General features: G+C 45.0%; 1 protein-coding gene across 9 annotated transcripts in view; it reads left to right on the plus strand.

The window, feature by feature from the left end:
• Positions 1–783: 783 nt before the first annotated feature.
• DPF2 (double PHD fingers 2) overlaps positions 784–26,200 on the plus strand; it is a 384,345-nt gene continuing 358,928 nt past the window's right edge. For all 9 annotated transcript variants that reach the window (XM_086938040.1, XM_086938042.1, XM_086938046.1 and 6 more), the window contains exon 1: positions 784–831. In XM_086938040.1, the coding sequence (XP_086794166.1) occupies positions 800–831 (32 nt within the window). In that variant the 5' untranslated portion in view covers positions 784–799. The remainder of the gene's footprint in view (positions 832–26,200) is intronic.

Consider the following 26,200-nt stretch of genomic DNA (forward strand, 5'->3'; position numbering starts at 1 on the left):
CGCCATCTTGAGCGCCTCCGCCCTCTCCTCCTTCACCTCGGGAGATCGAGCCTGTCTGCCAACCTCGGAGCGATCGCTGCTGCTCCGCACCTGCCCCACTCGCTCCGCTTAGTGCTGGAAAAAAGAGCGGTCAAAATGAAGGGCTGTAACTGCCCAGGGCCGGGTCAGAGCATTTCGTGGACCGGGAGCCGAGACGATCAGCGTCCGCTCGGCTCCCGGCCTTAGTGGGTATGCAGATTGCTGGTGTCGCGTTAACTCTTCCTCTGGAACTTCCCGACCTCTAGCGACAGCAAGCTGCGGTGCAGCTCCCCCTCCCTCCCGCAGGCGCGCGTCAAGCCTAACGCACTGCGCAGTCACCTCCTGTTGCGCCCCACAAGCTTGTTGTACTTGATAATTTCTTGTGACTGCGCAGTCACCTCCTGTTGCGCCCCACAAGCTTGTTGTACTTGATAATAAATACTTAGATACTTAAGTAAATATTTAGTGATCTTCATCTTTAATATATAAATACCATCACTACACTACCCTAAATGTAGACATACGCAGCCTATTTCTATGTTTTTCTTTCCGATCGCAAAATTCCATGACTTTCCTCTGCGGTAATACGTGTTGTAGCCTGCAGGACACTCGCAACACGGTCCCCGGTGTGATAAAGATTTGACGATCAGGCAGAAGCTCTGTTATAAACAAAGTAAATGCACCGCATTGAAAAAGCAGACATCCCAATCTAAAATGGCGTCTACTGTCGCAGAAGACGAGTCTCGCGCATGCGCAATTGATCAGACGGAAAGTCAACAAAATGGCGGCTGCAGTGGAAAATGTAGTGAAGATGTAAGTATGATTAAAAGGTGTTCCGTGAAGAGGATGGCGCTGCAGTGAAGGACCATGGTTCCGCGCTTGGCTCTGTGATAGTGGCATGCAATATATGCTTGAGTGGTTGAGTGTTCTTTCTTAGTGTCAGGAGTTCTTTAGAATGGATAACAACTATGTCGGGGCAACATGTTTTCCATATGACGGGTGTGATTTGGGGCCCGTGTTTAGTAATATGTTTTTTTTTCTCCATGACTTGTTTACACCAAAGAATCACTCTTCACTCCCTACCCGCCCCCAGATGTTTTTTTTTAAATGTGAGATGGGTATTGGGCGTCACACGAAGAGCGAATGTGAAATTCACGCCCATAACTTTCTTGCTAAACTCCTGCTTCGTTTTTTTTGTGGATAAACCCGCAAAGAGTGCCTCAATACAGGCTGTACGGTGTTTAAGTTTCGCTACTCTAGTGTTGCGCCCCGTAAATAAACCAGAACTCCGCAAGGTACTAATAAGTGTTGACCTCAGGCTACCTCTATTTAGAGATTACATTTCCTAATGATGTGTCTTGTTACTTGTCTCGTCTCTCTTGGATCACCGTCTTGTTTTTATTTTTATACTAATAGAAGAACTGTTTCTCCAAAATAGCACTGTTGTTTACATTTGTTACTCTTTTCATCATCATCATAAACATCTGCATCCAGAGACACCTGCCCTCCTTTAGTCCTTAATTGTTGTAAGGGCCTGATTACTAGTATACGTGCTATTTATTGCACCTGATAAAAACCAATGCCATAGGGTACGTTCTTTATCGTTTGCGATAAATGTATTTACATTTTTTTATTTAAAAGGTTTTATATAGCGCTGGCTAGACCCAGAGGTATCAGAGCGCTTTACATGGGTATCAGACAATACATTGCAGGTTACCGCTTTACAAAGGTTACACAGTTATTATAGCATGGCAATTTTAGTTACAGGTAAGGTTGAGACAAACAAAAAGGAACATATAGGTAGGGGAAAAAGCTGGCGAGGGGAGATATTCCGGGGAGTGGGGGGTAAGAGTAGGGGAAGTAGACAGTGTGGAGGAGGGAAGGGTTAGAGACACGGCATGGCAAGAGGAGGGGGAGGGTGACAAGGACACAAACTGGTAGGTGAGTCAAAGCTGCACCCAAAGTCCAGAAGCTGTGATCCCAGGGGAGTGGTATCATTACCCCATCTCTGTTGCGCGAGGCTCCCTAAGCGCAGTGGACTCTCTCAGAGGAGTCTCTGAGACTCCAAGGCCTATTTACTAGATCCTTCCCCAAAACGGGGAGAGGGAGTGCTTTGGCAAGGGGTGCCCTACCATACCTCAATTGTGATTGGCTCCCTTGGCGCTGTGGACTCTCTCACTGGGTATGCTGAGACTCCAAAGTATATATCTTGGCTCTTTCCCCAAAAAGGGGAGAAGGAGTGCTTAGTCAAACGGCACAAAAGGACAGGGGGCTAGGTGATGAAAGCAGGCAAGGGGAGATATTCTGGGGAGTGGGGCGGTAGTAGCAGGGGATGTAGACCGAGAGTGGAGGAGGGAAAGAGGAGGGGAGGGTTAGAGACACAGCATGGCAAGAGGAGGGGGAGGGTGACAGGGACACAAACCGGTAGGCGAGTCAAAGCTGCGCCCAAAGTCCAGAAGCTTTGCTCCCAGGGGGAGTGGTATCATTTCCCCATCTCTGTTGCGAGAGGCTCCCTAAGCACAGTGGACTGTCTCAGAGGGGTCTCTGAGACTCCAAGGCCTATTGCTAGTTTCTGGGATATAACGTGGATTATAATGTCTAGCGCACCAGAATCCGCAATACTGCTTCCCCCCCTATTACATTTCATGAAGGTTACGGTATTTAGTGTAACTAATATTGAATGCATTAAATAAAACTGAACTCGGAATTCCGACCCACTCTTAATCAGGCCCTATGTTCGGTGGCTGTGAACCAATTTCTCATACTTATCCTAAGCCTTTGTGGTACAACTCACTGGTGGACCTCAACATTTTGATAAGTTGCAGAATAGGTCCGAGAGCCAGGTGAAAGCTGGAATTCAAAACCTTTCCCAAAAGGTTGCTACCTGTGTGCCTCTGTAGAGCATATTTACTTAGTCTGTGGCTGGGCTGTTTCATATACCAATGACCTACGATTTAACAGCGACTTCTCAACACATGGAACACCGAGGAATTTACACAAACAACAAGTCTCCAACTGATAGCAGCAGGACTTTTAGGATGCTGACTTGGAATAGCAGTTAAACAAGAATTGTGTCAGAACTTGCTTATTCACCAATTTATCCACCACTACATTCATCTCAGTGACTTAAGCACCCAATTCAGAAATCTGTTTGTAACCTACGTATCACTCATGCCTTATCTGCATATGTTCTATCTGCAAGGGAAGCTTGCTTTGTCACTGCCATACGGTGCCTGTTCTGTGAGTAATTAAAGCTTCCACTGCATCTTGATTTGTACCTGTTCTGTGATAGAAAAGTTTGTGCTAATGCTACCCTCACTGTACTTGTCCTCTGAAGTTGGGAAGCTTGCACTGTTTCTAACCAAGGTGCTCCTGTTCTATGAAGAGGAGTGTTTCCAATGCTGCTCCTCTATCTTATGAAAATAAAAAGGACATTTTGAGTGCACTTGCATAACATGCATTGGTCAGTCAGAAGATTTTGTTGGACCCTGTGCAAACACACTAGTTGTGGCACCCTGACCCAGAAAATGTGTGACTCTGGGCAATTACTTTTCTTTCCTCTACTGCCTTTTCCTTCCTCTACTGCCTTTTCCTTTTTCATCACATTTGAGAGCACCTTGAAATTATTCAGTTCCTGTGCACTGTGCAAATATCTCTTTCGTATATGGTATAATAAACCATAACATTGCTTCATTAATAACAAGGAAAAATGGCATTGCATAGGTGGCACTACATAACCGCATTGCCTCTTGGGTTTTCTTACCCTCGCTTCCAGTGTTGGGACATTTCTTTCAAAAGTATCTGCACTTAAAAAAATGTAATCCATCCACTAATACAATTGTCATTAGGGTAGAGAGGGAAAGAATGTGATACTCATCCAGTATCAGAACTGCACAGCTTGACCAAACAGTTTGACCCTTGCCTTTTGAGTCATTAATAAAACTGTCAGGCGGAACGAGCGTGGCTCATTTTATTCTAATACAGGCTGCTGAGTGCTGTGATATAATTTTAGATGTCAAAGTAAAATAATCCACTGTGGCTATTAATCAAGTGGCAGTCTGCAACACTTGTAGCAGGTAAGGAGATCTAGGATGAGCTAAGAGCTGCTCTCCTCAGCCTCTGCTACATTGATTTTTCCAGACAGGATACAAAGAAGATAGAGCTGATCGAAATTATGGGAAAAGGCGTTCTTCCTCACAACCACTCACCTAGTGGTCTAGGTAGTGAGGCATGAGATGCTTTGGTGTTGAACACATGACTCACAGTCTCAGGCCCTATGCACTCCCACTTCCCCCTGTTTCATAGTGCTGGCTACTATTTCAGTGTCCCACCCTGTGAAACATGCTGCACGTTCTGACAGCCTCACCAATAGCACATTGTGAAGGGCAAGGAAATGTGCATTAGCACCCTCCCCACCCTGTTTCTGAGGTTGGTGAACATGCTATATGAAGCATGGACTATTTCACAATACCTGGTGTGAGATACTTGTGCTTCTGGGGAAGACGCTTGATCTCACAGGGTAATACTCATGCACCAAATTATGTTGATGGGAAAGAGAAGCAGGGTCAGTTGCTCTGTACTTATGTTTTTAACCTTGTGGTAGAGAGAGAGCAGTAAACAAAATTTTAGCTCACCCATGTACAATTTTATTATAAGTCTAACAGTGTAATACAGGGAGAACATACATCTCATCATACGTGACATAACCACACCCAAACTAGGCAACCCACAACTAGGAGACTGTACAAACTGTGAACAGTAATACTTGTGAAAGCTTCTCCCTGTCAGATATGGAACCCACTGATGAAGAGTACCACACTAGGTAGGTGAGTGTTGAGGATTCTATAGAAGAACATGAATGCATGTTAATTCTATAAAAGGTTTGTCTGTTTCTTCCAGATGTTTTGTACTTCTTGTATGTATATAGAAATAGTGCTATAGCTCCTTAACTCCCCTTACTCATTCTTAATTGTATTACCTATCCGTGTTACCTGTCCTGTATGCATGAGAGAATTAAGTTATGTTCCTTGTGCTACTGCCCAATGTCCTTAATTAATATTTGTGTTACAGAAGGTTGTGCTGCTTCTCTCCATGTTGTACCGTTATTGTGTTGTGAATCTACACAAAAAAACAACTATTGCCAGTGCTTGTTTTAATCCATGATGTGAGTGAAAGAGTGAACTCACAAAATATGTGAGCTGAGTTTACTTTTGAATTTACACTTGAAACAAGCTTTTTAGGTCGAGCCTGGGCAACACATGCCCTGCTGTGCGTGACATGCTGTATTAGTATGCACTTGAAGCTCTGCCCATATTTTTCATGGGCTTGTGTCTTTGTCCTTTGTAAATCCTGGCTTCTGATTCAGTAATCGGCTTGTTAGTCCCTCCTTAGTACCGCCATGTCTTCATTTGTAACCTCCCATGAGGACTGGCCCTTTTTCTTCTGTTGTTACACCGTCTGTGTTATTTAGTCTGTAAGCACTATTTCTTTAGTGAGTTTTGTCTTACTGAAGGCTCGACGTGCTTTGCAGCAACATTCAGGGCACCATGCGCGCTTTCACTATCCAAGCAGCTGGGACAATGGCGACCCCTTCTTTGGAATGCCGTAGGTCTCACATTTAGGAGAGTTTGAGCTATTGGCATTGTAAATGCAATAGGGATCTCCATCCTTTTCTGCAGTAAAAGCTACTTACATTGAGTGTAAATCATGCAAAGCTACTAATATTATTAGTGTTGTACAGACAATATTACGTTAGTGGCCACCCCATGCAGTACTGCCACAACAGGCTCTAATTTAGTAGGATGAGCTGCATATAGGAGAGCTACTCAAAGGTAGCTGGAGAGCTACTAGTAGCTCACCAGCTACTCGTTGGAGATGACTGGCTTAAACTCTTGCAAATGTGACACCCATTGCTTTACTAATATTTTTTGTGTGGGTTGTTTGCAAACACCCCATCCTGCGCTTGCACTTAATAGAGGCCACATCCCTTTCTTTAGACGCAGCTTTTCTAAAGAAAGGGGCGTGGCCTCTTAAGTGCAAGCGCCGCAAGGGGGTCTTGGAAACAAACAATATTTGCAATTCAATAGGTCTCGCGTTTGTGAAAATGTAAGCTATTGACATTTACAATGCCAGTAGCTCAAAGTCTCGTAAATGCGAGACCTATAGCATTGCAAATGCTTGTTTTTAATTGGAGTAGTCAACTATAACATTTTAAAACATAGCTGACGGCTTAGTATAATTTTGAAAACGTAGCAGAAATGTGGTCAATTGTGGAATTTTAGCCAACATCACTTTGTATGCTGGGGTTTTGAGCCCATGCATTAAACTGTTTAAAGCACAACTACAAATTCCACAGTGCAACATACTGTTGGTTTGAAAAAACAAAAATAGATGATGGCATCCTCTGTTCTACTGCGAAGTGCAGAGTTTTTGAATGCAAAATAAACTTATCTGGCTGTCGTAGCAACAGTGAGACTTCTCTAAAACACTCAAAAAGGAAGCATAATGTCCTGTCACCGCTCTTTACAAATGTGCCCTCCGCCACAATATGGTGGGATTTAAGTGCCACGTTTACACCATTACCTATTATGAAGTGCCCTGCCTGAATAAATGCAGCATAGGGTGCAGGTACTGCCCCATGAGGGCCGCCAGTGACACAAAAGCTTTGAGAGAGCTAGCATTTGGCAAGAACATACTTTGCTGTGGCATCCCCAATGCTTCTGGCTGGGTAGTAAATAGACAGGGCTTTATTTAATGTTACCAAACCGGTTAACAATTGGGACATTGTGGGATTCCAAAGTCCTCCACATTTTACTCTATGATGTGCACCACCATTTCTCCTTAAGTATCCATTATGAAGTTAAGTGTTTGTAAGTAATTCCACTTTTTGAATGTAAACAATAATAAAAGTAATAGTGAACAATCGGTCGGATTAGTATAGGTGATGGGTGGAAAAAATACATTTTCTTTCAAATGCATTATAGAAGTTTTGTTATTGTTGTCCGGTTAATGTTAATTGGAATTATGATGTTGGCCTGTGTTTTGTAATGCATTCTTCCTAACGGTATAACTTCATAAAAGTGTACATGTATACTTTTCTTAATCCTTCCAGACACCCCTTGTGTAACATTGACACTGTTTGTATCAAATACCCTGTAGCTGTTAAAGATTTTAATCTGTATCATGGGATGTGGGTCTATGAAGCTTGTATTCTAGAAAAATGATGTCCCCCAAATATAATTCTAATCATTTGGTTTGGGAGCAGATGTTGGTTGCTTTTTTTCTGGTTCAGGACATCTCACACAATGTTCATTTCCAAGTAATCTTTATTTCTTAGTTCACAAACTTAAATGCCAGCGATCTGACCCTCAGACATTTACATGAATATAGGATTTAGCCAATATATACATTGGCTTATGTGGCATGATGAACTTGGTCTTTCTCTATGTTACATGAGGGGTCTGGCCTAGTCCCTGGATTGATCCTTTTGGAGTGGAAGTCATCTTGGCTCTAACGCTGTCCTGGTGTTCTTGATTAGTCACCATGCAGTCCCGCTGTAGTTTGGAAATTAAACCACGTGTATTTTTTTAGGCAAAGCTCTTGTTATTGTTTGAAGGCAATGTGTCTTTAAACTCTTCTTCATGTAGTTTTTGTGACAGACTTTGTTGCTCTTTGTTATTGTTATTTAGCACTTGTATAATGCACAATTTGCCATTAGTAAGGCATCATGACTCCTTTCAGTACTCTGCTGTACGACCATTTCAGTGTTTCTGTTGTAGACTGGAATCTGATTTTGTTTTGTTGATGTTTGTGTTCAGTAGGTTTAGAATGAAAGTTTCAGTTGAGCTGTAAGTTTTTGATTGGTTTGCTCCTAGGCACTCTACGCCCTTCCACGGCACTCTACACCCGTCCACGGCACTCTACACCCGTCCACGGCACTCTACACCTATCCACGGCACTCTATGCCCATACACGACACTCTACGCCACTCCATGGCACTCTATTCCTCTCGAAAAACACAAAGAATAACTGTGGGTCTAAACATGTAAAACAGCTATGTGTGTGGAAATGGCTATGTGTAAGCTGCAGATGTAAGCAAACTACAGGACATTTACCTATTGTGAGTAAGTGTCCATCAGTTACTGTTCCTATACCGCCCAAATCATCATGTGGTCTACTTCACAGTAGGTAGTCCGAGTTAACCAACTCCAGGGTGTTATTGGGAGATGGTTGGTATTGATGAGATAGTTTATAGGGTGATAGGTAGATGTTGTTTGTAACTGAAAGCAGTGCAAATGTGATTAGTGAATAGTGATAAAAGAAGGGGTGTGTCTGTAGTAAAATTGGATAGTGAACGCAATATACCTTTATTCTGGAGCCGTGCACTTCCAACAATAAAAACAAATTGAGTGCAAAAAAATCAGATGATTTCAACAAATAAATACTGACTGGGTTATCTGGTCGACATGTTTCTGCGGACATTTAAAGGTCCACATTGGTACCTGCCGCTTCTTCAGGACCCATAAACTTAATTGCTACTGCTTATATAGTGAATAAAAAAAAATTGTGAGCAATATGAAAAATGTCACCTGTTCACATCTGGATTCCCTCCTGGTAGAATAGAAGAATTTAAGATGTCGAGTAGCCATATCACACACAAACATAGACAAACATAAGAACAAAAGTAGGAAAACATACCATCATTAGTATGAATTACCACCATACTTATTTGTGTATTGTTCTTACATGGCTATTGAATTGAGTATTATCAAAACAACATATGCTCACCTTTTATTCAAGGGGGAAGTGCTTCACTGCAAGGCGACCACATAGGTTACCACAAGCTTATTTTAATTTTTTGTACTATAGAGCGGTGCTCCATTGTCCTGAGCTGCTTGCCAGGTGAGGCGGAAGCACTTCCCCCTTGAATAAAAGGTGAGCATATGTTGTTCGAGGCCTATTGGCTTTGCCAATGCTTGTTTTCTAAAGTGGGAGCCTTGAAACTATCTTTCAGTTGTGACATGATGGATAGGACACACACACAGGTGGAGTGAGCAGATGTACGAGAGGAAACCTATAGTAACTAGCTCTGATGCTAAATCTTATTATTAAGATGTTCGAACGGAGGATTTCCACAGTACGATACTGGAAGTCCATTCACATGTTCAATAGGCGTGTTTACTTGTATGAAAGAAATCATAGATCTTGAAACATTCCCAATTTCCTTGGTATCATAGATACATGTTTTAACAGAAAAGTTCATCTGAAGAATTGTCTCAAGCTGTTCATGAAACCGTTTGTGTGACAAGACTGTAAATTTGTCAGGAAAGAGTGTGTATCACAGGACTGCCGCTGTGTCTTTACAACAGGTAAATGCATACGTGTGACAGGTTCCCTTATTTTTCAAGTATTCAGGACAGAGTGCATGACTGTCATTTGACTTTGTGTCTCCAAAACCCTTGTGGATACACTGTTTATCAGGGATATGTAATTCCTATAGCCCAACACTCAAGACAAAATGTTTGGGGTCAAGGGCAACACGTTTTCATGTGTATATTCTCCTTGGGACAAGTAGGCTCAAACCCCTGCAGCACAAACCCTTTGGCTGCCAATTTGTAGTACCACATTAGCCCCTTGCATGCGTTCGTCGACCAACGGCCGCCGCGAGTACTACCTCCGTAGTGTTGCGAACGTCCGTTGGCTGACGCGGCCCGCCCACCATGCTAAACCGCCGCACCGCGGCAATTCCGCCGCGGTTAAGCGGTTATGGATCAGGGATGGGCACTGTCTGCAGTTAAGGTAATATTTTTGCCCATATGTAAATTCTGTTCAAACTTGTATTTATGGTTGATTAATTGAAAACCTTTATAATTAGGGTGACCTCTCTTAGTAAATGTAAGCTCCGACTGCACTACTGACAGTGGTTCCAGTATAAAGATGTGAATACATGTTTTCAAGGTTTAGCAATGTGGGGCTATGTATAATGCTCCAGAATGCTCTCTCATTTGATGCAAATATTTGCAGATCACGAGCACTCCCACCAGTGGAGAAGTGTGGCTCAATGATTAGAGCGGCAGACCCTGATGCAGAGGTCTAGCCCGGGACCAGGGTTCAATTCCCCGCCTCGGCGGGTCTTGGGCTCAAAATTCCACGGACCTGATAATTCTCGCCTCGGTGCCTATTCCAATCATTGAGTCCCACTCTGCAACTCTAGGCAATAGCTTGCTTAATCTCCACAACGGCCCCCACAACGCTAAGGATACCTGGCCTCCACCTTGGGGGTGCCAAGGAGTGGACGCCTCACAGAGAAAGCCAGGATGGGTTCCACAGCGGTATTCGTACAAGCGCCGTGAGACCCTTGCGGGTGAGTAGTGCGCTATACAAGTATCAATTTACAATTTTACCTCCCACCTCCCGACTTCCAGACGTTTGGCTTCCAGTTTCGCGCAACGAGCAAACGAGCAAGAAAGCCAGCCGCATCTACGGCCGCCGCCGCCACCGCCATAGTGAAATACGGACCCGTATTCAGCGCGGTAAAAGTGACACACGGCAAGTACAGAAGCCGCGAACAGTTGTGCGGTGGGGGTTAGAGGGGGCGAGGCGCCCGCACCCCCCGTGGGGACCCACAGACCCAGAGCACAGACCTAGAGCACAGCGCGTGAAGCGCTGAGAAAGATCTCCAGCGCACGAGGGGTAGAGCGTGGGCTAAATAAAACCGTGGCAGCTAGAAACGGACCACATTGAGATGAGCCCATCAAGTGTAATTAATTGAAAGGCGGTAGGCGGCAGAAGAACCGTCATCTATGCCCAGGAGAGGAGAACATAGCTGAGTAATTAACCTGGAATCTGAGTGGTGACGTGAGGAATGAGTGCGGGCTTACAGAAACAGCGGTAAGTGAAAGGGGCAATTCTTAACCCTTTTGTTTTACCTAATTAAAATAATCAAGGGTACTTAACCAGGAGTGAGGGCAGTTGCACATCCATTAAGCGGCAGAAGCCACCCAGGTGAAAGGAAACTCCCTTGCATCCTCGCATACGCAGCGAAGAAGAATTCAAAAGTAAAGGCAATGGCCTTAGAGAAATCCAAACCACGTAAGGTCCTGAAAAATTCTAAAAAATCAGGAAATAAATCCGGGACGGTGGATGTGATTGACGTATCGAAAAGCCTGGATGGCGCAAATAAAGATATGGCAACACCAACCGGTAGTAGAGTAATGGCTAATGGAGCAATTTCACCCCCGAGCTCAACTCCACAACCAGCGCCTGCATCTTCTAAGTCAGCTGGCGCAAAAGGGGGGTCGGCGGTATCAAAATCCATTAAGGACTTCATTGGCAAACATTTTAAAGGGAAAGAGACAGCAAGTAAGGAGACAAGTGTATTAGAGACCCCGCAAACCATCGAAGACTCTGCAGCATCTAGCACGGAAGCTTTGAACCAGTCTGACTTCAATATCGCTGAGATACCATTGGAACCTCGACTGTCTTCCTCGCCTAGGATGCGTCAGTCGCTATTCACCCAGGACATAGGAGCAGATGCGGTGAATGAAGATAGAATAGACAGTAGCAACCCCTTGGGTGAAGGGAATTCTGCTGAGAGGGAATCCAGTTTTAATGGACACCAAAGAGTAGTGAACTCAAATGTTGTCGGACTTGATGTATCAGGAGTGCTTCTATGCAGTTTGGAGGTGACTGGATCCACCAGCTTATCCATGCTTGAGGTTATGCTAATGCTCCAGAAAACCCTGCAGGGCATTTTAGAGGTTTCAGTCCTAAATAATGACATTATAAAAAGACAAGGTGACCAATTCAAGGATATAATTAGAGAGTTGGCACAGATTAAAAACTTGATGCCCGCATTAGTCAGACCAGTAGAAGCCCATGAAGAGAACATAGTGGATAGGGGGGAAGTAGCGAGAAGGGCGAGTAGTCAATCAGAGGATGTACCCACAGAATACATATCCTACTGCCCAATGATAATAAAAAGATATGGGGGAAGGTGGTATAGAATGCAAAAAACAACAAAGCGAAGGAAAGGGAAAAAGGACCTAGTTAACTGCCACCCCACGAAGCAACAGGAGTATGGGGGGGGGGCACTCCAGCACATAAGACAACGGATAAGGAGTTAAGGCAAGGAATTAAAAAACTAAACTCTGCAGAAATAGGAGAAAGTAGCAATAGACCCGACGACCAAAACAGGAGGATAACAAGGAATAGAATGGGAAAAGGTGAAAAGGCTATCAGAAGGTCTCAATCTGGGTTAAAGGAGAGTACAGCAGCAGAATGGGGGATTGACACGTGTCCAGATGTGGGGCCTACTAACCCAATCCAGGTGAAGGGGGTTAGAACCGGAGGCAGAGAAGAAGCAAGCAGGCACATAAGGGGAGAAATGCCAGATAGAACATTACAACATCGGCAGCCAGAATTGCCTGTAGACAATTGGGTATTCGTAGAGCCATTAGGACAGGAAAAGGGGGGGAAAAGAACTAAGAAACTAAATCCCTTAAATCGCTCCCAGCTCCTATCGTCTTTTGCAATGTGTCTCAGCCTAAGATAGGTTAGTACTGATGATTTTAAAGAAGTTGGGTTCATGGCGAACAGCAAGGGCGAGGAAATAACTAAGGTCCTACTCCACTCAGCCCTAATAAAAGACGCAATAGAAAAGGTAGAGTCCGAGATGCTTTGGGAAGGAATTAGAATAGTAAAAAGGGAGGAGGTGTTACTGGACAAAATAGGGAACTCCTTCCTTAGGAACCATGCAGCCCTGGGTGAAAGACAAATACAAATGATTAGCCTGGGGAGAGGCAAGAAAGACGCCCTTGAAATTACGATAAAACCAAAAGATCAGAGGTGGGATGTTGAAGATTTCCTTGCTGGGAATAGATATAGAGAACTGGCATACATGAACGGTGAGGAAGATGGTTATATGAGTAACATTGATTAGGAAGTAGGGCCGTCGCACAGCCTATCCATAATGTCCTGGAATGTAAACGGATACAATAGAATAGTGTCACAGGAAGATTTTAAAAACATCTTGAGGAAAAATGATATTGTATGCTTCCAGGAAACCTGGCTGTGCGACGAAACCCCTGTAACGGAAGGCTTCACTCACCACGTAAAACCTGCAAAAAAGAACATATCAGGTAGACCTTCTGGCGGCCAGATGACGCTGGTCTCAACAAGGATAGCCAAAGACATGGAACCCCTCGAACTCAAGTGTAATTGGGCTTTGGGTAGTAGAGTGCGAACCCTAAACAATATGTCAGGGGTCGAAAACCTATGTATTATAAATGTGTATATACAGAAAGGGAAAACAAACGAGTATAAGATTGACCTGGAACGTTTAAAATCAGACCTGGAATACCTATGTGATTGTTATCCAAGGGATGTGCTCATGATACTGGGGGACTTTAATCATAGATAAAATCCCATTAAAACGGACCCCTGGCTGAGGGATCTGCTAGGAGTATATAAAATAGAGCTTGCACAATTTCCCCGTTGTGACATCTCAACTCAAGATGATGAGCTTGGGCAAATGTTGGGGGCCATGGGTCTGGTCTGCGTGAATAGAAGGAAGGAAGCAGACCGGCCAGCGAATCGTACTTTTAAAGTAGGGCGACAAATGTGCCCAATAGATTACGCATTCATACAGGCTGGAATTTTTATCTAATTAAACAATTTGAAATTCTCAGGGTGGAGGGTAGTGATCATTATCCACTGCAGGTAGAACTCCAGGTAAATAGCTCCCCGCATAGACAAAAAGTGCTTCCAGTAGAGGGGGAATACCCCAAGCGACTCACTATGAGAATTACAGATGAATACATAAAAAAACTGAGTGCACACCAGTTAACCGTGAATTTAGATAACCTAGCACCAGAAGAGGGCATAACCTGGTATGAGGATACAATAAGGCAACTGGTGGAATGCCTCAGGATAAAATTAAAGCACGTTAAACATAAATCAGTAAATAATGTGAAACCATACCCCAATAATACCAAACATTGGTTTGATGATGAATGCCGGAAAGTAAAGGCCGGTATTAGAAAACAGGAGAGACACCTAAGAGGTAATTATAGCGATGAAGCGGTAATAGAACTTAGGAAATTAAAAATAAAATATAAGGACACTATTAGAGATAAAAAAAGGATTTTTAAGGACAAATGTTGGGGGAATCTACTTGAGGCTATTGAAGAAAAAAATGTGAGAGGCTTTTGGAAGTTAATACAGGAATGCACAGGGAAAGTCTTAGGAACTCTACACTGCTCGGTGCCAGAGGACAAGTGGGTGACCTATCTGGAAGAAATCTATGGTAAATGGCCAAACAGGAAGGGAAGAACGGCAAATGTCTGGCCTGGAATAAGGGAAGAAACAAAAGTACACTTCTCCCCAGATGCCATTAGAGGTATAATAAACAGATTTAACCTAACATGGGCAGCAGGCCCAGATAATTTACCAGCTATCATAATAAAAACGAACATAGAATGGTGGGCGGAGTTTTTAGGTTTTGCCTAGCAAATGCTTACGAAGTACGCATGTGCTAGGAAAACCTTATGTTTTTCTCTGTGGGGTCGGGTATCCGCCCCCTCCTCCCATTGGCTAGCTCCATAAATGGAGGCTAGCCATTGGGAGAGGGCTCTGTCCGTCAATCTCGGACCAGATTCGGGGGCGTTCCCGAGAATTTTTCGCTTTTGGCTACGTCAGCCGAAAGCCTCTTCTCGTCAACGCCCCCGAATCTGGTCCGGGATTGAGGGCATCCGCCTTCCTGCTCCGCTGTAAAGGGAACTGTGTGCCTTGTGGGGAGAGATCAAGAACTGTGTGCCTCGATTGAGCCGGAGTGTATGCGCTGAGAGCTGTGCGCTTCACACCCCCTCCTACGCTCGAGTCACACCGTCCGCTGAGCCCTGCTTCTAATCCCTGGCCTTTGCTCTTTTCTGGGCTGCATCGTACCCTGACCAGTGGGGAACGTACTCAAAGCTGTGCGCTTCAGCTCCAAGGAACAGTACGTCTCGCAGCTCCGGTTCGCAAGGACCGCACTGTACGCCGCTCACGCGAGATGCGTGAGGCTTAGGGGGGCACTCGGAGGAAAGCCGAACGAAGCGCACAGGAGCGCCGCAAAAGCACACAGAAGCCCTAGAAGGCACAGTACCTTATTAAAACTGGGCAGAAGGCCCAGAACATTGCATTTGCCTCCGTGTGCCCCTGTTGCCTGCTTGTGCCTCCGTGTGCCCCTGTTGCCTGCTTGTGCCTCCGTGTGCCCCTGTTGCCTGCTTGTGCCTCCGTGTGCCTCTGTTGCCTGCTTGTGCCTCCGTGTGCCCCTTTTGCCTGCTTGTGCCTCCGTTTTCGTGCCCCTGTTGCCTGCTTGTGCCTCCGTGTGCCCCTGTTGCCTGCTTGTGCCTCCGTGTGCCCCTGTTGCCTGCTTGTGCCTCTGTGTGCCCCTGTTGCCTGCTTGTGCCTCCGTGTGCCCCTGTTGCCTGCTTGTGCCTCCGTGTGCCCCTGTTGCCTGCTTGTGCCTCCGTGTGCCCCTGTTGCCTGCTTGTGCTGTGTGGGTGTGTGTGTAGGGCTCTGTGTGGCTGTGTGTGTAGGAAGCTTTGTGTGGCTGTGTGTGTGGGGGGCTCTGTGTGGCTGTGTGTGTGGGGGGCTCTGTGTGGCTGTGTGTGGGGGGCTCTGTGTGTGTTTGTGTGTGTCATTTGCGAGAGATAAAGCTAGTGGCATTGTAAATGACAATGCCATTTATTTATGTTAAAAAAACCTCAAATAAAAATAATGTCAAGAGCAATGCCAATAGCTCTAACTTTAACAAAGGCAAAACCATTGCATTGTAAATGCTTGTTCTCTAATATGTTCCAAGAGATTTTAAATACTGGCAATTTCCCAGATAATTGGAAAGGGGCGATTGTCAGGCCAATACATAAAAAAGGCGATGTAAACTCCCCAAAAAATTACCGCCTAATAAACCTTTTGGACATAGGCGAAAAGGTTTTCTCTAAAGCAATTTTAGGTTTACTAAAGGAATGGGTGGATGACAAACAGATAGTCCCACCAGAACAGGGGGGGGGGGTTCAAAGAAGGCCACTCAACGGTTGACCACTGCTTTGCTCTCTGGTCCATTGCACAGAAGTCGATCGATCAGAGGGGTAATTTATTCTGCTGTTTCGTGGACTTCTGTGCAGCTTTCGATCTGGTGGACAGGGAGCAACTGAGGTCAACATTGGTAGGGTATGAAATACAGGGTGACCTGCTAGCCCTAATCCAAGCACTGCATACAGAAAATTGGTCACAGATAATTCTGGATAAGGAGGGAGGATTGACGAAGAGAATCCCAATTGGGAACGGTCTAAGGCAGGGGTGTGTACTCGCCCCCTTACTATTCTCTCTGTTCCTAGCAGACCTACCCCAAAAATTAAGAGCGGTCAGAGGGGCGAACCCAAAACTGGGAGGAAACCAGATATCGTGCCTCCTATATGCTGATGATCTGGTAATCATGGATCAGACGGAGATAGGCCTCCAAAGAAAATTAAATCGTTTTAAAGAATACTGTACTAGTAAAAAATTAATAGTAAACATGGAGAAGACAAAAATTGTATGCTTTGGCAGGAGGAAAACAAAGTTCTCTTGGTACCTGGGCACAGTATTGCTTGAGAGGGTAGCAGATTATAGATATTTGGGAATGTGGTTTTCTGGTACCCTGAAATGGTCATTTACAAGCATTAAAAATGAGGGCATTGGCGTCTGTGAAAGGCTTAAAAAGATTCAATAATACCTATGGAGAAATGTCGGATAGACTGGTCCTAAAAGCCTACCAAGCAATGGTGCCCCCTCAATTTTTGTATGGAGCCGAAGTTATTTACTTAAGTGGTAAGACCTCCTGGGATAGAGAGGAGGGAAATATACTAAAAAGCTTATTCGTGCTGCCTAAATCATCTATGGTACAGGCGGCAAGAGTTGAGCTGGGAATCACCTCGTGGGCAATAACTGCTTGTATGGCCCTTGTACGATTCTGGCAGCGATTAGGAGCAGAGGAGTTTTTCAAAATCTCCCAGTGGGCCAAAGAGGAAATTGCCACGAGCGAGCTACCCTGGGCAAAAGAGACTAGAGCATCAATAAGTAATGCATATAGGGTGCTCGATCTGAAGGTTTGTTCGCTGCAAGACCACATAATAATAGGTAAGAAAGAACAAAGGCTTCAAGGGACTGATATGTCCCGTACTTATGATCGGGAGTACCTTTTTCAAAAAAGCTCGGTAGCCCACATGACATCGGCCTGGGGGCTAGACCAACAGTTTCCCTATGTGGACCGGCTACCAAGTTATAGATTAAGGCGGGAAGTCCTAAAAATGCGAATTGGAATAAACCCATGTTACGCTAATAAAGGAGCTCGAAATCAAATAATAGGATGTGATGGTAATTGCACTTGCACTTCAGGTACTATTTGCAATATTATACATATTTTACTAGATTGTATGTGGTTTTTAGATATACAAAAGGAGTTTTTATGTCCGATTTTTAAAATTTATAATACGAACAGGATGCAAGCTGTTACTCTGTTGGTGGAAATGGGGGATCTAGATATAGCCTGTGCCTTGGGGAAATATATGAATAAAGTCAAGGTGTTCCTCAAATGCACAGAGTAAGCACTAATAATGCAATTCCTTGGAATTATGTAAGGGTGGAACAATTAGTGTTTACAGTAGTAAGTGCTGCATGATTAAGGAGGTGTTGTATAGGCATGAATTAAGTGATTTTAATAATTTAACTGTTATAATACTCCGATTTTAAAAATGATAGTCAAACTATATGTATATCGAGAAGTAATATGTTTTGTGATACCGCAGTGTTATGTATCTGTTGCTGGTTTTTTAGGGCTCGCCTGCTGATGCGCTTCTGCGCATCGCTGGCGAAGCTCTATTACGGCTTATCCAGTGTTGAGCCACCACTGGCGATTCCACTGGCGATTCCTTCAAGTGCATGTGCTTTTTAGGTCATTGCGCAAGCGCAAGCCCTAAAAAGCGCGTGCACAATGCCACCAGCCGCCTGCCTGCCTGCCTCGCATTACCAGATCAAAGGCAGCCCAGCCCCCCTCCCACAAGCTTCTCAGCGTGTGCTCTGCCTCAGGCCGGCATTTCTCCTCCCCTCGGGCAAACAGATAGCCGCAATAACACCCTCCCTGCTCAGCTTTTTTCTCAATTTCTCCCCGAATACACTTCCCATTAGGAGCCCTTCCTCCCCCCCAGATAATCTATCTCCATAAGAGATAAGCAGCTCTTCCACCATCTATAAACCATTCCGTTTCGACTCACTCACACGAAGAAGCAGTCTCTCATTGGCTGACTCAGTCAGTCACTTGTCCAGTCACTCAGGTGTTGACTTACTCACTAATCTGCACACTCATGTACAGTCATATGTGCAGCCACTCAGTTACACTGTGCCATACACAGTACAGCACTGGATAGAGTCGCGCCCTTGACAACACCTTCCGTGTTTCATTATGTTACATAACCTGGATCTCCGCAGCCTTTGCACTACACTCGGTGTAACACGCCCTCTGCACCACTCCCTGCTTCACAGGCCTTTCCACCCCACCCTGGATCACATTCCCTACGCATTCAGAACCGTCATGCACTTCAGTGACAGAGCACACTGGGTGATTTCTGGGCCGTGTTCGAAGGTGTACATTTACATGTCGGTAGATTTATATAGCGCCGGCCAAGTAAAATGCATCGGAGCGCTGTACCGAGGTGCGGGTAGAGATTATCCCGAGTCACTTGTGAGAGTAACACGATTAAAACATTGTCCCCTGCTTATTATACCTAATGAAAACGTGTGAACTTCTCTGCCAGAAGAACTTTCTGAACGACTACAACTTAAGGCGCTACCTTCAACCAGAGCCGGACTGGCCGTAGCGGACACCGGGGGTTAAAACTGTATCTTTTGTGACTGAAAATTATTACAAATACACCATCTGAGTGGCGCTGTCCCTCCCCTCTGCCCAACGTAGAGCTGAAAGTACACACTGCCGAGACACGGCACACGGGAATATATGTAGAAGGGATTTGAAGAATAGTAAAGGCAGCCCAGCCCCCCTCCCACAAGCTTCTCAGCGTGTGCTCTGCCTCAGGCCGGCATTTCTCCTCCCCTCGGGCAAACAGATAGCCGCAATAACACCCTCCCTGCTCAGCTTTTTTCTCAATTTCTCCCCGACTGCACTTCCCATTAGGAGCCCTTCCTCCCCCCAGATAATCTATCTCCATAAGAGATAAGCAGCTCTACCACCATCTATAAACCATTCCGTTTCGACTCACTCACACGAAGAAGCAGTCTCTCATTGGCTGACTCAGTCACTTGTCCAGTCACTCAGGTGATGACTTACTCACTAATCTGCACACTCATGTACAGTCATATGTGCAGTCACTCAGTTACACTGTGCCATACACAGTACAGCACTGGATAGAGTCGCGCCCTTGACAACACCTTCCGTGTTTCATTATGTTACATAACCTGGATCTCCGCAGCCTTTGCACTACACTCGGTGTAACACGCCCTCTGCACCACTCCCTGCTTCACAGGCCTTTCCACCCCACCCTGGATCACATTCCCTACGCATTCAGAACCGTCATGCACTTCAGTGACAGAGCGCACTGGGTGATTTCTGGGCCGTGTTCGAATGTGTACATTTACATGTCGGTAGATTTATATAGCGCCGGCCAAGTAAAATGCATCGGAGCGCTGTACCGAGGTGCGGGTAGAGATTATCCCGAGTCACCTGTGAGAGTAACACGATTAAAACATTGTCCTCTGCTTATTATACCTAATGAAAACGTGTGAACTTCTCTGCCAGAAGAACTTTCTGAACGACTACAACTTAAGGCGCTACCTTCAACCAGAGCCGGACTGGCCGTAGCGGACACCGGGCGTTAAAACTGTATCTTTTGTGACTGAAAATTATTACAAATACACCATCTGAGTGGCGCTGTCCCTCTCCTCTGCCCAACGTAGAGCTGAAAGTACACACTGCCGAGACACGGCACACGGGTTAGGTACAGGCGGCATATACACACAGACACACACAATGGCACACGGAAGCACGCGCACGTACACAGTGATACAGTTAAGCCTACCCGTGCACAATTTACAGAGGAGTGTGATGTATTCTGACTACCCAACTCCCACATATAGAACGTAGAAGCAGGAATATACAATAACAATTCTATTGGAACAGTAAGGTAAGAATACTACAGAGTGCACACATATACATTATATATATTTATTTATTTATACACACACTGATAAAAGGAAGGGCAAAAACACACAGGTACAGTTAGGCACACACACAGATACAGGGAAGCACAATCAATAACACACAATTTACACTTACGTATACAAAGAAGCACACAAACGCAGAAACACACAAAGTCATTCAAACTAGATTACGTTGAAGCACACATACGAACGCACATGCAAATGCACATGGTCAGGGCCAGAAGTAAATACTCGTACACAAAAGCACACATGCATAAAACACACACAATACGAACGCACACAGTACACATATGGAACACACCCAGGGGGAAGCACACATTTCTGTGATATAAAAAAGACACGGACCAGTTCATTACAAAAATGAAAAGTACATTGCGTTCACCTAGTATCAAAAGGACATATGACTCAAAATTAATTTAGCTATTTTAAAAAAAAACATATAAATAAAAAAAATTCATTTATAAGACCAATAGCTCAAACTTTCCGAATGCGAGCCCTATTGCATTTCCAATGCTTGTTTCTTCTTTTTTTTTAGTAGGATAAGAGGTAAATTGTACTTTTATGGTTGTAACAAACCAAATAAAGTTTGTTTTGACTGACTGACTGACTGACTGAAAGCAAGATTAATGATTGTTTGCTTTCAAAATAAAATGTTCATAAAAAATTGAAAGCAGGAAAAAAACATTTTGCTATGTACTTTAACATTTCAGGTACCATTTCTTTGCAGCATCATTTAGTAACATGTGTTGATGCATGCTAGTATTTCCCAAAAATATTCATAATGGAAAATCAGTGTAACCAGTTTCAATAAGATTTTGGAAAACAAAAAGAAACACGCATTGGTAAAGCCAGTAGGTCTGACATTGGTGGTCAGCTTTTTAGTTTTGTGAATGTGTGACTTGTTTTGGCAAGGTTTTTGTAAAACCTTATTAGTGTGGGAGCTGCCGGGCCCTCACAATTATAACAAACATTGGCAAAAGCAAAAACTGTTTTTTTGGTCTCAAAAAGCACACACTGTCACCGTAGCTACTGGTACTGAACAAAACTACTCTGTGTGCAGACATGCTCTTTGTGAAAGAGCAGAAGAATGCTGTCACTCACAGTGAAGCCAGCCGATACAAAGAAAGAGACAACATTTTAATAAAAACTAAATGTCACAGTCAATGCCAGATCAAATCAGGGGCACAATTTATTAAAGAAAGTCTTAAATGTGCACTGTAGGAAACTGGCTCTATATATACTACACCAAAATGAGGTTTAGTGTGTATAGAGTCCTGGTGACCCTAGGTGTAGGCAGAGGTTAAAGTTAGATAGAACCACACTCTCTATTGGTAGTAGAGTGGTTGAGCAGTAAGGCAGTATCAGAGGACAGTGTTAGGCATTTGATGTGCACACTCAGTCAGCAAATTAATTCACACATTCAAGAACTGACCTGTAGGCCAATTGTTTTTGTATAAAAAATATATGTTGTTTTATTTTTAGAACCAAGCAAGCCTGGAACAGGTAACCATTAAATACTTTACAGTAATAAGTTGCTGAATGTAAAACAGTTTGAAAATGCAATAGGAATTGTACTTTGTTTGATTTACAGGGGATGCAGTAGGTTGCAATACTTAGCAAATGCAGTACATTAAAATGAATAGGTTTTTTCAGTAAATTACAGGTAAGTTACTTTTTACGTTACTTTTCTAACTCGGTGCTGGGTACCTAGATTCAGCACTGGGACATTTCCTGCAAACAAGTAAGTAAATACCTTTTGGTTATTCTTGCCATTTTTAAAGAATATTTTTAGATTTAAAAACTCCACACTTAGAAACTTTTTGGAAGAAAATTGTCAATGTTATCCTCTGGAGGAAAAACAGGTTATCGAGTCACAGGTAAGTTATCGACTGTGGGAGTTAAGGTTCTGGGGTTAGACTCAAGGGTCCCCCAGGGTCAGTGATGCACTCTTGTAACATCCTCAGCGGCACTAGGGCGGCCTGGTGCAGAGTGTTAAGGCCCAATTTAGATTTTTTTAAAATATTTGTTTGTGAATTAAATAATATATTTAATCTTTTGTGTAGCTTGTGGAGACCTTCTGCCAACAACCAAAGGTTTGTAATCCCCACCCTTGACTTACTAAGGTCATCAAGGAATCAACTCTGAGTGTTGGAAAGAATTCAGTATTTTAGTTTTGCCTGGTGAAGGTGCCAAGTGATTCTGTCAGTAATTCGTCATGAAATAGCTGGTAAAGTGACGAAGGACTGATTTCGCGTGTCTTGTTTTGAACACATAGGAGCAGGGACTCTGGATGATGTCTGTGAGCATGTGCCTCGGTCTGCTGGCTTCCCCATTCCATGTCTCTGTGATAGGTGAAAGGGCTGAGGGCCCTGTTGCACTTGTGTATTTGTGTAGCATTTAATGGAAATGGACTGTATTCCTTCATGTGATATATATTATTCATGAAAATTTGACCAGCCATTTCCACCCTGGAGTCTGAGGACCCCTAGGGGTCTGTGACATCTACGGAGGAGGTCTGCGGCTGTTTAAAAAGTAAAATATTATCGTTAATGGAAGCAAAATAAATGAATAAATGTTATCCAATAGGGGATAGGGGGCCTCGGGTTGGTGGCTGCTGGCAAGCAGGTCACTGGGTTGTGGAAGCAAAGCTCCTAGGGTTTAGGTCAGGTAAAATGGGGAAACAAAGTAGCACAAAAGGTGCCCCCTCAGCGGCACTGAGGCGGCCGGCTGCAGAGTGCTGCTTCGACGTTGAGCGCCCTGTTTTTTTTAATGGAAAATCTCCTGTTTGCAAAAGCACTGCAAGCAGGGAGACAAAGGACTTCTGAGTGCGTCCACCACTTCGAGAGTTAAGTTGGGAAGTTAAGGGTTGGTTAGGCACCGTTGGTTTGGGCACACCAGGCTGTGGGCCTTTGGGTTCAGGGGTGCCTTTTGGGGCCGGATTTTCGTACCAGCTCCTGGTCGGGGTTAGGGAGGCCTTCTGGATTCAGACTGCAGGCGTCGGCTGGAGGCTTGAGGCAGGTCAGGGGTCGCCGGATCTTGGGTCAGGATCGCCAGGGTGATCTCCTCGTGGTGTTTTTCTCCTGGAGCTCGGGCCGGGTTCGGAGGTTGCAGAGTGGGCTGGATTTGCGGTCTCCGGCTACTGCCTGAGGTTGCAGTTAAACAAATCCGGTGTTCACAGGAGAAGCAGTCTTTGTAAGTGAAAGCAGGCAGGTCCTCCGGGGTTTTTTAAGTTGCTGACTGCAGGACACACCAGGATTTCGCAGGAACAGGTTCGAGAGGAGACAGGCCTGTAGGGTTTGGGCCAAGTCATCGGGCGTCTTCCTCTTGTTAGCTGGTTGCACGGCTGTTCGGTCCTTCTTCTTCTTTTCTTCTTGTCGGTTCTGGATCTGAGGAAGCAAGGTTCAGGGTGCCCCTAAATACTAGAATTAGGGGTGCTACAGGTAGGTAAAGGGCAGGGAACAATGGGTCCCTTCCCTGGGGTGGGTACACCTCCTATTGTGCCACCCTGCAGTGGGAGGGGGGTAGGAGCCTGTACCGGTTGGTTGAGTCCCCCCGTCCTCAAGATGTTGGGGACTCGGAGTTGTTCTTCACCTCGCCTCCCCCACCTAAGGGATTTAGTTGGCAGATGTGGGAACACCTCTCTCCCTCACTTGTTTTTCCCGCCGGTTCTCTCACCCAAATTGGGGGGTAGAGCCAGTGGGGACAAGTTGCTGAAAGCAGCAAATGGTATGGGGAGGCTCACAAAGGCGGTATAAAGTTTCCCCTTCGTGAACCCCGCCCATCCTGAGGGAGGAGACTTGGCACCTCGTCCCAGGATGTGCATTGTGTCAGGCCCCAGGGAGCAGCAGGCTCACAACCCAGGGGTCCAGAAACATGTCTTAGCCTGGACACTAGTGGTGGGTTAGTTTTCTGGGGGCATCTCTGAGATGCCCTCTGTGTGCATTTCTCATTAAATCCCACACTGGCATCAGTGTGGGTTTAATGTGATGAAAAGTTTGATACCAAACTTCTCAGTTTTCATTGTAGCCATCATGGTGCTGTGGAGTTCGTAATGACAAGCACCAAGCACCGTATACTCTTAATGGCAGAACTGCACTTACAATGTCTAAGAATGGGCTCATGCAGCTGTACCCTCAAAAAGCACACACTGCCGCAGTAGTTACTGGCACTGAACAAAACTATTTGTGCCGATATGCTCCTTGTGAAAGAGCAGAATGCTGTCACTCACAGTGAAGCCAGCCGATACAGAGAGAGAGACAGAATTTTAATATACACAAAAGGTCACAGTCAACGCCAGACCAAATTAGGGGCCCAATTATTAAAGATAGTTTCAAAAGTGCACCCATGTTATATGTCCTTGCATTAAGTGTAGCAATACCGCTTTCGTGACTTCCTAAGAATGTACAGACGAAGGACAAGAAATAGTAGAATATATGTGTGAACTGCATTTTAGCGTGAGCAAATATGCATGTGTAGATTTGCTCATGCGAAAATCTGAGAGCAAGTTCACTTTCCCTACAACCACTTTTCCCAACTCTGGAAGAAGGTTTACATCTGCTATTGTCAGGAGGAGTACACTTCCAATATTTCTCAGTATGGGAAAAGATTAGAGAAGTGTTGTTGAAAACCCTTAAAACATGCAAGTAGGTTTGCACAGACTCAAAAGGGCAATCTAACCATGGAACTATTGCTTATCACTACCTTCAGCCTCAGCATGTAGATCTGCGGAACATAAGGGGATTGCAAGAATTCAAACATCACTATGGTATGAGCCCTGGCATAACCAGAAAGGCTATATCCGAGATCCTATATAATGAGATTGCTGCTATAATTTGTCGCTGCACTACATGGCACCAAAGGGGCAAGTGGATTTTGTTACAAGACAAGTAGATTTATGAAGCAACCTGCCCCATGGACAAGTAGATATTTTATTAAATTTGACACCCCTGAAAGAATGCACTGGTGCTGTCATCGTTTTTAGAGTCAGATGCACAAAGCTTTTTTTAGGTCTCGCTGAGCCAGCGCGCATGCGCTGTCAGCGAGACATTTAGTAAGCGGGGTTCAAAAGTGCTACGCACCACAGGCTTGCAGGCGACCAGCTTGCTACAACGCGCGTGCGCGGCGTGTACAGCACTTTTTCCTGTCGCGCGCCCACGTGTGCGCACAACTCGCGTCACCACTTGCGTTAAAAAAAAAATTGTACCCATGTCTCTAGCCCAGCTTGTACCCTGCTCTCCTTAGCCTTCTCTACCCATCTCCTTGGCCGGCTTGCCCTTGTGCCCTCTGTGCAGAGCCTTGTGAGATGATGCGCAGACACCCAACCAGCTAGACGAAGCAGGGCTGGTGTGGAATATTAATGCCTCCTGGCAGCAGGCGGGCCCGAAGTGCTGCCGCTCTGGGCTTGGGAGCAGAGACTCTCCTTCGACAGAGTGACGAAAACCGTACATGTTCGGGGGCAAACCCATGTAACTGCTCTCCGACTTCATTCGATCCTGTTATCAGAAAGCCACCCATTTTCAGCGCTGGCCGCATTATCCACCCAAAACCACCTTCACCTCCCATCCAGAATGCCAGTCGCCTGCTGTACCCCCACCCCACTAATCCACTAGTTACAGGCACCTAATCTAACCACCAACCCTTGTACTGCGCGTTGGTGTTTTGTAGCTTGGTGCACGCGCTATACATTCCTTACATGCACCACATAAATGAGGTCCTGGTGGTTATGGTTGCCGGGGCTTCAATATAGAGAGGGCTCTGAAAGGGTAACAGGACAAGCAGGACCAGGGAACAGACGCTTTTGCAGCTGAATACAATGTCTCCACCCGCAGAGCGTGACTGACACCCTTACACATTGTTTCACGTCATCTGAATTAACCAATTGGCAGGGGTTTGCTGTTATTGATTACTACATTCCCATGTCGCTGGATGA

Source organism: Lissotriton vulgaris, chromosome 9 (assembly GCF_964263255.1).
Source record: "Lissotriton vulgaris chromosome 9, aLisVul1.2, whole genome shotgun sequence".
In the NCBI taxonomy this organism is placed as follows: Eukaryota; Metazoa; Chordata; class Amphibia; order Caudata; family Salamandridae; genus Lissotriton; species Lissotriton vulgaris.